Source organism: Humulus lupulus, chromosome 4, assembly GCF_963169125.1.
Source record: "Humulus lupulus chromosome 4, drHumLupu1.1, whole genome shotgun sequence".
Lineage (NCBI taxonomy): Eukaryota > Viridiplantae > Streptophyta > Magnoliopsida > Rosales > Cannabaceae > Humulus > Humulus lupulus.
The window spans coordinates 245,793,151-245,806,902 of record NC_084796.1 but is presented as its reverse complement, the minus strand read 5'-3'; the positions used below and the strand labels follow the sequence as shown (position 1 = coordinate 245,806,902).

At 33.4% G+C, this 13,752-nt stretch overlaps 1 protein-coding gene across 4 annotated transcripts; it reads left to right on the top strand.

The window, feature by feature from the left end:
- Window positions 1–6,658: 6,658 nt before the first annotated feature.
- Window positions 6,659–11,526, top strand: LOC133831545 (DNA repair protein recA homolog 2, mitochondrial). Of its 4 annotated transcripts, none has more exons than XM_062261897.1 (8): window positions 6,659–6,918; window positions 8,083–8,143; window positions 8,502–8,719; window positions 8,809–8,896; window positions 9,041–9,213; window positions 9,577–9,723; window positions 9,815–9,949; window positions 10,754–11,526. In XM_062261897.1, exons 1-8 carry the CDS (start codon window positions 6,817–6,819, stop codon window positions 11,036–11,038), a joined length of 1,209 nt encoding a protein of 402 aa, XP_062117881.1. In that variant the 5' UTR covers window positions 6,659–6,816; the 3' UTR covers window positions 11,039–11,526. The 4 variants fall into 4 exon arrangements, with proteins under 4 accessions (XP_062117881.1, XP_062117883.1, XP_062117882.1 ...); XM_062261898.1 differs by having other exon boundaries at window positions 6,661–6,918; window positions 8,514–8,719; window positions 10,751–11,526; XM_062261896.1 differs by having other exon boundaries at window positions 6,661–6,918; window positions 10,751–11,526.
- The last annotated feature ends 2,226 nt before the right edge of the window (window positions 11,527–13,752 follow it).

The window sequence follows — 13,752 nt, the reverse complement described above, 5'->3', positions numbered from 1 at the left end:
TAGTCGTTGGTCCCCAAACATCAAAGTGAATAAGCTCTAACCTTTCCTTCTTTGGGGTTCTACCACTTGTTTGAAAGTTGACCCTTTTCTGCTTTCCAAGTATGCAATCTTTACACATGTCTATCTTAGCTGACTGTAGACTTGGAAGTTACCCTTTAGAATGCATTACTTTCATCCCCTTGTGACTCATGTGGCCGGGTCAATGATGCCACAAATTGGCATTTTCATTTTCTATTGCAACTGCAATTGAACAACATGACCCTAATGTCATGTAAAGAGTACCATTCTTTTTCCCATGAGCAATCGTCATTGCACCCCTCGAAATCTTCCAATTATCACCATGGAAGTTCGTAACGTAGCCTTCACTAGCTAACTATCCTACCAAGATCAAGTTTTTTCTCAGGTCTGGAATATTCCTTACTTCTTTTAGATCCCATATCGACCTGTTCAACTTAATCTTCACTACTCCTTTATCAACGATATCGCATGGTTGATCATCGCCAATATATACCTTCCAAGGTTTCACGTGATATAATTCTCGAAGAATTCTTTCTTCGAAGTAGCGTGGAATGATGCTCCAGAGTCTAACACCCAAGACTCTTCCTTGCTCTCGAAAGAGCATATCAACACATCATCTCCTTTAGAAGTGGAAGTGACATTTTCTTCTACCTTTTCCTCCTAATTCTTTGGTGCATTCTTGCATTGATTTTTGTAGTGTCATGTCTTCCTGCAATTCCAACACTCGATAGTCTTCGATTTATGGGAATTATTGGGAATTCTGGACCTGGATCTCCTATCCTTTGACTTGCCTCGATAATTTGATCCACCGCGTCCATTTGCTCTAATTGATCTCTTCCTCTTGACTCTGTCTACAAAACTAAAGAGGTTGAGGATTCACCTGACTCTCTTCGCCGGATCTCTTCACTAAGAACCAGATCATGAACATCATCAAATTTCAACTTATTGCTTCCCGACGAGCTACTCACAGCCGTGATAGTAGCGATCCAACTTTCTGGTAGAGAAGACAAAAGTATCAATGCTCATACTCCTTCATCAAATTCAATTCCAACCGAACTCAATTGGGTTGTGACTGTATTGAGTTTGTTGAGATGTTGAGCCACTGATGCGCCTTCATTCATCCGCAAATTGAATAACCACCTCATCAAATGAACTTTGTTAGAGGCTGATGGCTTCTCATACATACTTGAGAGAGCTGCCATAAGACCCGCCGTGGTCTTTTCCTTTGCTATGTTGAAAGTAACATTGTGAGATAACGTCAATCGAATAACTCTGAGGGCTTGTCTGTCAAGAAGATTCGAATCTTCATTTTTCATACCCTCTGGCTTTTTTTTTAGAGAGGTTGATAAAACTTTTTTTTGGTACAAATAATCTTTGATCTGCATTTTCTAGAACTCGAAATCCACACCATCAAACTTCTCAAGTTTCACCTTTCCTTTGTCTGCAGCCATTGCTCCCACTCAATCTGACTCTCCATCGTTTCCAACTATTCAAATAATAGAATTACTACCAAGCTCTAATACCAGTTGTTGGGGAAAAATACGCAACTTTTCCTATGAATCAGATTAGTGAGAATAAAAATAATAACAAAATAATACACACAAATGAAAAAATTTGATAACCAAGTTTGGAAAGGTTCTCTATATCTAAATTTGCTGCAAAATTTTTATTAGAAAGATAAAAATTACACAAAGTGTTTACAACACTTATTACTCACAACCCACACCCCAAATATTGTTAGTAAAACTTATACATGATCTTCATTTTATTTTCATATAGATCTAATATTAAACAAATTAATATGAGATAACCTAGAACATGTTTCTAAAATTGAATTCAAAGAGAAATAATGATAAGAATACTTACATTATACGCAGCAGAATGAATGGGTCATTTCTTCAGTTTTTCTAACCCTTGTATCCTTTCTGTCGCAGAGTATTACCAAGTGTTTACCGAGATTTTCGGAAACTATACTAATGAATATTAGCTAAGAATAATGATATGGAATGTAGAAGATTAACACAGGATTTTTACGTGGTTGGGGTGTTAATAAGCCTTAGTCCACGAGTCAGTTGTATTAGAGCTTGGAAAGTCTTTTACAATGGAGTTTCTCTCTATTTTTTGACAGAGTAACTGTATATAAGTTGAAGAGAGATCCTTTTTTTAGTGCTTTATCGCCTGTATTTATAGGCTCATAGGAACACTAGATCTGGGCCGGGTATGACCCGGGCCCATCAAAGATGTGGAATACTCTCGGCTTCTCTGGTGGAAGCCCAATATAAAAGATAAAACATACATAGGTTCAAGGCTAATTAAGGCCCAATAAGGCGGCCCAAGGACTATACTTCGCCCGAAAAAACAGTGCTTTTAGTCTGCGCACTTCGAGTTACGAGGCAGATTCAGGGGACAAAACCAGTCAGAGTACTTGGCAGTGAAAATCTGAAACAGCGGCGTACAATCCCGAGGTGAAAAGTGGGGACAACCCCCACGCGTCGTGGGGCGGCTTCAGGGTCACGAATGCTTTTCCTTGCCAAGCCGGGAGGACTTGATCCGGGTTCGTTTACCTTTGTCCCTCTTCGTTTACCACAGGCCCGGACCGTTACCAGGCTCCGGGATCGTTCACATATACTTCAAAAGTAATCCGACATTATAGTACGTCTCCCGGACGACTGTCCTGGATCACCATCCCGGGCACCATCCGGGTCCAGAGTTATACTTAGGGTCGTGGCCCTTGGTTACTCCTGTACCAAGCGGGCTCGGGCCGGGCTCACATCCAAACGCCCAGACCATGGGCCTGGACCGTCGTCCCGGGCCCACGACAGTAAATGGGGAGAACACCAAGAAATAGAACCGATCTTCAATTTTCTTCACAGCCTTCCAAAGTATCATTGGAATCACCTAGACTAGAGTGGGCAATTCTCAACACATGAGATAGATACAGAGAGAAGAAGAGAAAATAACAAAGATGCTTAAAAAATGACTTGTTTTTAGAGAGAATCTAAAACCTATCAGAAACTTGTGTTTTAGAAATTTGAACTTCTTTTTTTATTTCTCTCTTAACATTCCTTTTATAGACTCAATAAGATCATTTATTTAATTAAAAAATCAATAAAATAATAGTCAATTAACAGCCCTAGGTCGAAATTATCATGGGCTATAGGCCCATGAAATTTCTCATTTGATTATAAGCCTATTGGACTTAAAATCAAGGCCTGCATTATTTTCTATTGATTTAATTGATTAAATAATTATTTAAATCCTTTATCAAATTAATTATTTATAATTTGAACCTTGATTTAAACTTATTTATTAATTTAGATACAAATTTATCTTAATTAATAAATCTGCCTAATTTCTCTTTTCTTCTCAAAATTATATAACTCCGTAAACTATCTAAAATTGACATGATCAACTTTGATAAGTCTAATTTATAATTAAATCAATTAATTAAGACTATATTGATGATTTTATCCAAGGTACAGTGGGGACCATGGGCCTATGAAATCAAGCTCTAATAAGTTATCATAAATCTAACAAATAAATTTGCTAACTTATTAATTCATCGTGACTCTACTAAAGACTTGGAATTGCACTTTTGAATTCATAGAACGCTCTATAACAAATATAGATACACTATTAATTATCCATTGTTACAACCATAATTGTCACTCAATCCTCTATAGACAGTCTATAATGAGATGAGACTAAAACACCGGTTTACCCCTCATTGTATTTTATCATTAAAACACTTAGTTCCTTGTAAATGATATTTCAATAAACTAATATTAATTACTGAAATGAGATCTCCATCATTTAACACCTTGAACCAAACTAATAGGAAACCATCGTTTCACTTCTTCATCAGAAGTTATAAATGTTCATATCTATGATTTACACTCCCACTCAATTATACTACCGAGTTCCCAAGACGTAGGTATAGGCTAGCCCGTAGGGTAAGCTGGTAACGAACAAGTCAAAGAACTCAAATAATACAATCAGTTAAAATACTAACCACTCAGAATTGAGATTGAATTGACCTATGGTCAACTACCTGATATGACTAGAATAGATAATAACTGTATGTTTACTTATCCTATCAACTGTGAATATCGGTCCAGTCCGATGTAACAAATACATCCGTTCTTATCTACTTTGCTAATGTTCCGGAGAGAACATAACATTGTAATGTGTAAGTAGAACATATCGTAGATTGGCAAGTCAGTGTAAATCCTGTGTACTGACTAATCTTAGGACTAACTTATTTTTTAACATATAATCATATTTATATTCCACTGTGATTACGTCACTATAAATACGATTAGCTATATGCTCATGATTTAATAGAAGTTTATATTAAACAAATAATCATGAAAATAAAACATGTAAGGAAAGTGATTAACCAAGTCAAAAAATGATTTCTATTCTTTTATTGATAATAAATTGGATTACAAAGAAAATGTTTTTTAATTAAGGCATAAAACCCTAACAGATACACCCAAGAATTTTCTCACAAAATTCTCTCAAAACTCTTTTCTTTCAAAAGCTTTAAACTAAGCTTTTTTTTTTGGGATATATCAAAATGAAACCTATGTGAGTTTATATAGACTTTTGAAGAAATAAAATGGGTGGTGAAATTTAGCCAATGATTATATACCTCCCATTGATACTTTGCTAAATTTAGGATTCTATATTTTAACTAATAAATGATGGTTTCTATTTGATAAAGAATGATAACCATTAACTAATGGTTAATTCCATTTCTTTAACATAGTTTGTATTGATTAGTAAAATATAATAGTATAATTTGGTATTTTTGAAATCACAGAGGCGTAAGTAGGTATTTAAACAAAACATAGAAGTGTAATTTGATATTTTTAAATTCAGAAAGATTTTTCTATACTCTTATATTAATTAGACATATTAAAATAATTAGAAATTACATTAAATATGGTTTTTCCCATTAAGTTCGAAAAATATGGGGTTTTCAACTTTATGCATTTTTATGGCTTTTTTATTATTATTTTATCTTTTACATTTTTATGGGATTTTTCCCCCATATTTCAGTAATATTAATTTTGTTTACCATTTTTTTCGAATAAGTTTTTAGAAATTTATATAGTAGTAACCAGTTACCACTATCAATTTTTTTTTTATAGTTTTTTTAGTGATAATCAAAATAATATTTATTTTTTAGTGATGTGATGATAATTAGTTACTTAACCCAGTCTGAAAAAAAAGATCTTAAAAAAGGAAAAAAAAAAACTAAATCTATCGTGATGGTACCTGGTTACTTAGCCTGTTGTGAAAAAAAATTAAGATCTAAATTGATTGTTAACGTAACTAGTTACAACTAGGTTTGAAAAAAAAATCCGTCACCATAATACCTGGTTACTTAGTCAGGTGTGAAAACAAAATTAGATCTAAACAAAAAAAAAATCTAAGTTGATCTTATCGTAACTGGTTACAGTTAGGTCTGAAAAAAAAAGAGCAGAGTTTAATAAAAAGAATCGGTCGTCATGACACCTGGTTACTTAAACAGGTCTGAAAAAATGGATATGAATAAAAAAACCTGAACAGATCATAATGATAACCAGTTACAATTATGTTTGGAAGAAAAAAAAATCGAATATAAAGTACAAAATCAGATCTGAAATAGCAAAATCAGATGTGAAAAAAGAAGAAGAAGAAGAACAATTAAAAGTGTAAGAATGTGATTAAAACTAGATTTGAAGAAAGAAGAAGAAGAAGAAAAAAAATAAGAGCCACAATGACAAAGGTGCTTCGTCGTCGGGGGTGGAGGGGCAGGGGCAGGGGCGAAGGTGGCGTTGTCGGCGGAGGGCTGAGAAGAGATAACCAAATGGTGGAGGAGAGAGGAAGAAATGAGCAAAGAGGCAGAGATGTCATGTGGGAGAGATGAGAGTTTGAGAGAGTAAGAAAGAGTTTGTGTGATTATGTTTATGGAATTGTCATATTTTAAACCTTTTTTTCAAAACTTACCATACTTTTATAATTATTTTTTTTCTCATAAATGTAGAAACTATGTTTATTTTTCCTATATTTGTATAGGGAATGTCTACGTTAAGGTAGTACTTTTTACCACCCCACCCCCCCCCCCCCCCCCCCCCCCCCCCCCCTTAATAAGCATGTAGGGGTGTTTTTATCCTATTTTTTCATCACGGTATTCATTGTAGTTATAACAAACCTATTGCAAGATTTTAGGAAATTCTGAATAATTTACAGTGCTGAAAACAGAGTTTAAACAACTTGTTACACACGTGCTTGTTTTTTTTATACGGGTGTAAAAACAACTATTTGAACTATGTTTTCGATACTGTAAATTATTTAAAATTTCTTGAAAACTTGGAGGAAGTTCGTTATAACTACCCCTACATGCCCATTTAAAAAGTATGTTGTACCGATTGGGTAAAAATACTACCCTACCACAGCCATTCCTTTTATGTAAACTTCTCTTTGTTAAACAGAGGGTCTAAATTGATAATCCAAAGGAATACAAGGACCAAAAGTGTCAATGAAGAGGTTCAAAATGGAAAACATGAAAAAAGAGAGGTCCTTAGCCGAAATAATAGAAAATAGAGGCACATCATTGCAAATCAGAGAGAACGGACAGACATGGAGCAAAGACGGACAAGAGCTAGGTTTGTTAAAATGGCGCGTCTTTTCATCCTAATTCTTTGAACTCAAAAACCCTACAAAAATGGAAAAGTGTATGAGAAATGCATAACATCCATGGTTGAAATGTTATATTTCAATTGCAAACCCTAATTTGTTCCAAGAAAAATGATATTCTTGTCTGCGTTTGCTCTTCCGGTTACTCACCGTCTTCCTTTCAGAGGCTTTCCAGGAACTTCAGTTTCCTCCTTGCTCAGCTCTGTACTCAAGGTTTTTATTTTATTTAATTTTATCAGATTTTTTTTTACAGCTGCTTAAAGATTTGAATTTATCTGCTGAAAATTAAGAAAAATTTCTGCCCCATGAAGTATTAAATCATAAATATTCAGTTTTTATCTTTAAATTTGTTTATTTAAATTTTAGTTGTCAATCTGAAAATTGCATACTCGTACTTTCTGCTTCTCGAAGATGCGGTGCTTTTGTGAAAAGGGTTTACTTGGGTTTATAGGAAAGGTCTAAACTTATGTGTGCTCAACTGTACATTGTAAAATATATACAAATAGGTTGTTGGCTATCTGCTGAGCTATAAGGCTGGATCGCAATAGAATAAGATTTTGAAGTTATTGAAAAGTCACTAGTAGTTTTATGGGAAAATATTAGATTTTGGGTTGCCATTTGGTTATATGATGTAACAGAGTTCAAGGGTATTTTGTTTTCTGACATAGTAAGGATATGTGGTTTTATTTTACATCTGTATTGTTACTAAGCGTCTGCTTTTGTGTGTTTTATCAGACCCCCTTTATGTTATTTCCTCATTAATACAAGTTTGTTTCTTTTAAAAAAAATAGAAATTACTGTTGGCTCTTATTTCTCTGAATTTTTAATTAGTTCAACATATAGCTCTATCCATTCTCAAAATAGCTTGAGTTTGAAAGGTAGATGAAGTGATACTTGAACTTTTGTGAGAATTTCCTTAAGAAAAAAGTTGAACATTTCTCATTTAGGGAACCAAATTTTGTGCTGGTAATTTTCTTTTTCTATTCTCCCTGCAATCTTCTGCCAATAATTGTAGATGATAGATACTACTTGTTGATTAGCTTTGAAAAAGACTCTGGACAGCTTTTTGCATTATAATGCAAATAGTGACTCAAGAAATCTGTGAATTCTAGACTGTCATTGATGCATAAAATCTAGGTTCGAAAATATGTCTGATTGTCCAAATAAATTACACCTGTGGCTGTACTAGTAATGGTATTTTCTTCTAATTTATATTACTGAGGTGTGGATGGGAGGATGGAATAGATTAGATTTAGAATTAGGCTCATAATTGTAGTGCGATCGTAATCATTGTTAATTTCTAAAATAATTCTTCATAGGACCATTTATATTATCGCTATCTTTTAGTAAGTCTTTTGTTTATTTTAATTTTCCCAGAAAGGAGGAAGACATGCCATTGACTCTTTTGGCAAGAACCATTGTTCTTTTTCTTCTTCAGGTGAATATTTCTACATATTTATTTTCTAATACATTTGTGTTTGAATGAGAGCTTTGCTCACACTATAATAGTTATAACCCTTGGAGAGATACATTGCTTATTTTTTATTGTAAATAAGGTACATTGTCCAACAACTGCTGGAGACGTAGAATATTAATGTGCACTGTCAAATAGACAATGTCAGAGGAAACTTGGTTTTATTTTATTTTTTTGCCAACTCATTTAGTGTTTATGTACACAGATGAAATGCTGGCAAGTTTATGTAGGTAGTGCTTGATCTCACCCGTGCTAACCACTTTATATACTTGTCTGTAGAATTCTGCTTTAATTTTAGTTTTTGAATTTTTATATTTTTCAGTGGAAATTTCAGAGTTTGAATATGATGGATTCCATGATGATGGTAAATCAACTGAGAAAGATGCAGCACTACATTTAGCACTTTCACAACTTTCTGGTGAATTTGATAGAGAGTCACCATTGTCTTTACGGCGGTTTTTTGGCATTCGGCGTGTGCCTGTGATATCAACGGGTTCGTTGAAGCTCGATCTAGCTCTTGGGATTGGAGGACTACCAAAGGTGAGTTGCTCACTTATGTTTGATATGCTAATTGTCATCAATGTTTACTTATGTTTGTAACAATTATTGTTGTTTTCATTCTGTTAAAGGGAAGATTTGTTGAAATTTATGGTCTGGAAGCATCTGGGAAGACCACACTTGCACTTCACATTATTAAGGAAGCTCAAAAGGTTGGAGGTGTGTACTTATTTTTTTGTTGTATTATGTATAAATATAGAAAATAAATAAATTATTCATACAATTGGACTATGGTTTCTCTAAATTTGAATTTATTCTATCTCCTTGCATCAGTTAATGTTACTCACTCAAATTTTTTTGCAGGCGTTTGTGCTTATTTTGATGTAGAGAATGCAATAGACCCTTTTCTTGCAGAATCAATGGGTGTAGACACACAAAGTCTTCTTATTTCACATCCCAATTCTGCTGAAAATTTACTTAGTGCTGTTGACACTCTTACAAAAAGTGGATCTGTAGATGTCATTGTGGTTGATAGTGTGAGTGATTTATTCTTATCTATATTTTAACTTGTTTTTTGGTACCTGGAAAAATTTACAACCGATGAAATATACATTTCAGGGTTACTAACTCAGCCGAAGGAAAATTATTATGCTTAGTAGCTATGAAATTGTGCATATATAGATATCTGATATTTTCAACTAGTGGTCCTGCTTTTGTGAATATCTGTCTTGGACAAGGCAGTAAATTTTGTAGCTCAATTAAAATCTCTAACGCATTTTACTGTTTTAGTTTTTGATTGTTCATAATCAAAACTCTTTTTCTTTCCCTTGCTCAATCAATAGTGATTTTCCAGTTGAGGTGATGTTAATTAATTCAAGTTGCATGAACATATTTTTCAGGTAGCAGCCCTTGTACCCCAATGTGAAATTGATGTTTCACTTGGTGGTGTGAGAAAAGATGAACAATCACGAATAATGACACAAGCCCTTCGAAAAATACAATATTCATTATGCAATTCTCAAACTCTTATTGTTTTTGTTAATCAGGTTGAAATTAAGCTACCAAAGAACTTTGTTTCTTCTTGAGTATGCTGTTTGGTAATGAAATTTACTATCTGGTGGTATCTTCACTGTGCAGGTTCGATTTGGTTCAAAATCAAGTGAAGGTATTGAATATATAGATGAATACACTTGTGGTGGGAATGCCTTGAAATTCTATGCAGCTATTCGGTTGAGACTTAAAAAGACTGGACTTCGTGAGACTGAGAATAAGGTAAGCATGCATACCTACTAAGGATATCTTAAGATATGCTTTTCATGCCAATGGAATGCCACATTTGTACGAGTTGAGAGCTATTAGTGCAAATATGTGTGCTTCATTTGTACCTCAGCTTTTCTTGAGGAAAGTTGTTTCCTCCTATATCATATTCTCTTAATTATTGTAGGATTTTGGACTTGCAAGGAGATTTTCAAACTTTAATTAATTTTTTATTAGCATTGATAAATATGGTTGCATCTGTTTCTCTTATGTGAAAACCAATATGATGAAGCTATACTTTGCTTTTGACAGTAATCAAACTTGAACTTAGTCGTAGTCTATTCATTTTATTTATATCTTTAACAATATAAAGTCCTAGTTAAAATCATAAGTGGCTTCCATATTTCTGTTTTCTTTTTAAATCAGTGTTTATATTGTTATCAAATATGAAATCATTAGTAATTTATCATAATTCAGACAGCAAATGTTATTTTGCTCTGTACTTGGAGTTACTTTGCTCTGTACTTGCAAACTGACAATGCAGGAGTTACATTCAGTGCAGAGTATGTGAGCTTTTAATGTTGCTTCTAGAGCCTTTTGTTTGATGATAATGAAATGTGGTTCTTGATGCAAATGTTACTTTTCTCTGTACTTGGAGCCCGGTTAAAGCTCTTTATGTGCGTTCTATATTTGCACTTGAGCCATTGTTAGTGAAGATATATTTTCAGTGGATGCGCATACGAAATTTTATTTGATCTTCTTATTTTACTGCTTCCTTGTTTACTAATTGTTTTGTTTTAATGAATATATTTTAAGGAGGTTACTGGTCTTGGGATCAGTGTTCAAGTGGTAAAAAATAAACTGGCACCAGCAATGAAAAAAGCTGAATTGAGATTGCAGTTTGGCAGAGGCTTTTGCTGTGAATCTGAGGTGTTGGAATTGGCTTGTAAACATGGAGTCATTGTGAAAGAAGGAAACAATTACCTAATAGAAGGGAAAGTTTTCAGTAATGAACATGCAGCTGAGAAACATCTAGCTGAAAATGATGTGATTTTTGACAAGTTAGTGAGTATCTTAAGAAGATTGCTGTTTGAGACCAAATGAGAGTGTCGGTGAACCTTGGATGACTGAGCTTCGAGCTCGATACCAAATTCATTGCAGCGCAGAAGGACACAAGCTGCATTCGATTCCGTGGTGTTGATGAAGGTTGAGATGATATCATAATTGTCTCAATCCATTAATCGAGAACTCGATAGAGTTGATTGTGTGACCAAAGAATCTGCTGTCGGATTTATGTAAATTGTGAACATCTAAGCTGCTCCATTCTCCAAGACCCTTCATGTCATAGCATTCGACAACAGATCAGATCAGCTGGCGATTAATTAAATTGATAGTTAGCATCTTTTGCTTGTAGAAGGAGCAATAAAAATTTGTATTAGTGAAGGTAAGCAATCGTAAAAAGGGGAAAAGCAAGCTAAAAGAGCTCTTCCCTTTGCCATCCATTGTTTTTTATCTATTAAATTCCCTTTTGACCTATTCATATATTGACTTCTATTATTATCATTAATATTCAAATTTATTGTGGCTGGCTATTTCTCTAGTAATTATATTTTTTCTCAAGGTTTTTATCATTTTGTTTTTTTTTCCCTTTAATATCAGTTTAGACCTTCTGATTGAAATAATGCCCTGCTTGGTTGAGGGAAAGGAAATGAAAGGAATGGAACAATGGAAAACAATTTATTTTCATTCATTTCATTTGTTTGAATAGAAATCAAAGTGTTGGAATGCTATTCCAATGAAATGACTTTTCTATAATTTTAGTAGAATGACTTTTTTTTTTAATTCATGAAAGGAAATGTCATTCCAATGCATAATAAAGAAATGATTTATAATTTTTTGGACCATGTGTTTTGTCCCATTATATGATTGGACTTTGTGTTTTGATAAATTATTTTTTGGATTTTATGTTTTGTAAAATGGTTCAAATAGATTCCTAAACTTAATTTTGATGAAGAAAAAAATTTAAATATGACAATACAATTGTTCGGCTAAATGATTGTGCTTTTGTTCTGAATTATTAGTTTGGTAAATTATTTGTGATTTTAGTTCAAATTTTTTTGACCAAAGTCGAGTTTATGAGTCTATTTGAACTATGTTACAAAACATAAGGTCTAAAAAATAATTTGTTGATATATGAGATCAAAATAAGTAATGAGACAAAATACAAGGTCTAAAAATATATAAATCTTAAAAAAATATTATTCTTTTTATTAATTTTAAATTTTATTTCTTTCAATTTCCATTCTCATTATCATGTTTTCATTACTCCTAACCAAATGAACATTTTAGTATTGTAATTTAAAAAGAAAACTCTCAACTTAAATATGGTCAACAATAAACTCAAAAATAACTTCAATTTTGTTGTTGGTCTCTTATGGCATGCTGAGCTAGTGAAAGGAGAAAAGCAATAAGAAAGAATTCAAACTATTAAGTGGACAATATTTTTTTTTTCCAATTTACAAAACAAAGAGATTCATTTGTAATTGTTTGAAACCAAAAGTTAAGAGTTTAAAATTATATGAAACTTTTGTTTTTTTTCTTCAATGTAGTTAATGAAATTTGAAACTATATTTATATTAAAATTGCCATATGAATTAGCTCATGAAATTAGAGAAAAATTGGCTTCTTTTCCATAACAAAGAAAATTAACAATACAAGTTGCTATATGAATTGAAATAACCTTATTAATTAGAGCTAAATGTTAGTTGGTTTTTTTTTGACGTAGTACTAGTTTCGGGAGGCGCAACACTGTCATAACATGTCATGTCAAATTCTCTTACTTTTTTTTTAATAATAATTAACTAGGTCTGAAGGTCAAATGAATTGGGCACAACACTGTCCGAGTGGGTAGTGTTGGGCTCAATCTTCTCAAATATGTACTAGCACGACCTACTCACATTTTTAAACAGACCGACTTAGCCCAAACTGAATTTTCCATATGTACTAAGTTTAAATGCTTTATTTTATCACATTCTCATTCAATCTTATTTCATTTTCAAAGGACTTATGCTAAATAGGGATATGAATTTTGTTGTGCTTGCTCTAGAGTATTTGGACTATTACAAATTATCAATTGCTCATTTAAATCCCCTAAAGATCTAGAGCTAGTTTGGTACAGTTGTGCTATGGGAAAAGTAGTTCTTGAGATTTGTTAAATACATGGTGAAATGATTTAGACACGAAGAGGTGCTAAAACAATAACGATTTCACAAAAGTCAACAAGTGAAAGATTACTTTCGGTATAGGCATTTATAAATCAACGTTTTGGCTCTAAAATATTTATTTGGAGTATATAAGAGTACCCAAAAAGTTTGGGACCATTGGAAGTGTTTTAAGACAAGTCTCGGAGTGTAAAAAAAGATGAGTTTTAAGATAAGTCTTGGAGGTGTTTTAAGACAAGTGAAAGTTTACTTTCGGTATAGGCATGTGTCGCCCCTTAGGAAGAGGTGTCAAAAAAGAGGCGTCGGCGATGCATCGCCCCCTAGGAAGCGTTGCGTCGCCAAAAGCTTGAAATCCTAGGCTGAGACGAACCTGGTCATAGGCGATGCATCGCCTGGTGCTAGGCAATGTGTCGCCTGAGTTTTTATAGAAAGTTCGTACAGTTACGTATTATATCTCCAAAACTTAACTTTAAATGCTCTAATCTCATTGGTTGAGTCTAATGAGGGTCTTATACTATTTAATGGGTTCATATGAGTTAATGGGTGAATTGATCACTCACCTCTCTCTCTCTAAAACCCTATTTCTCTCTAGCTATC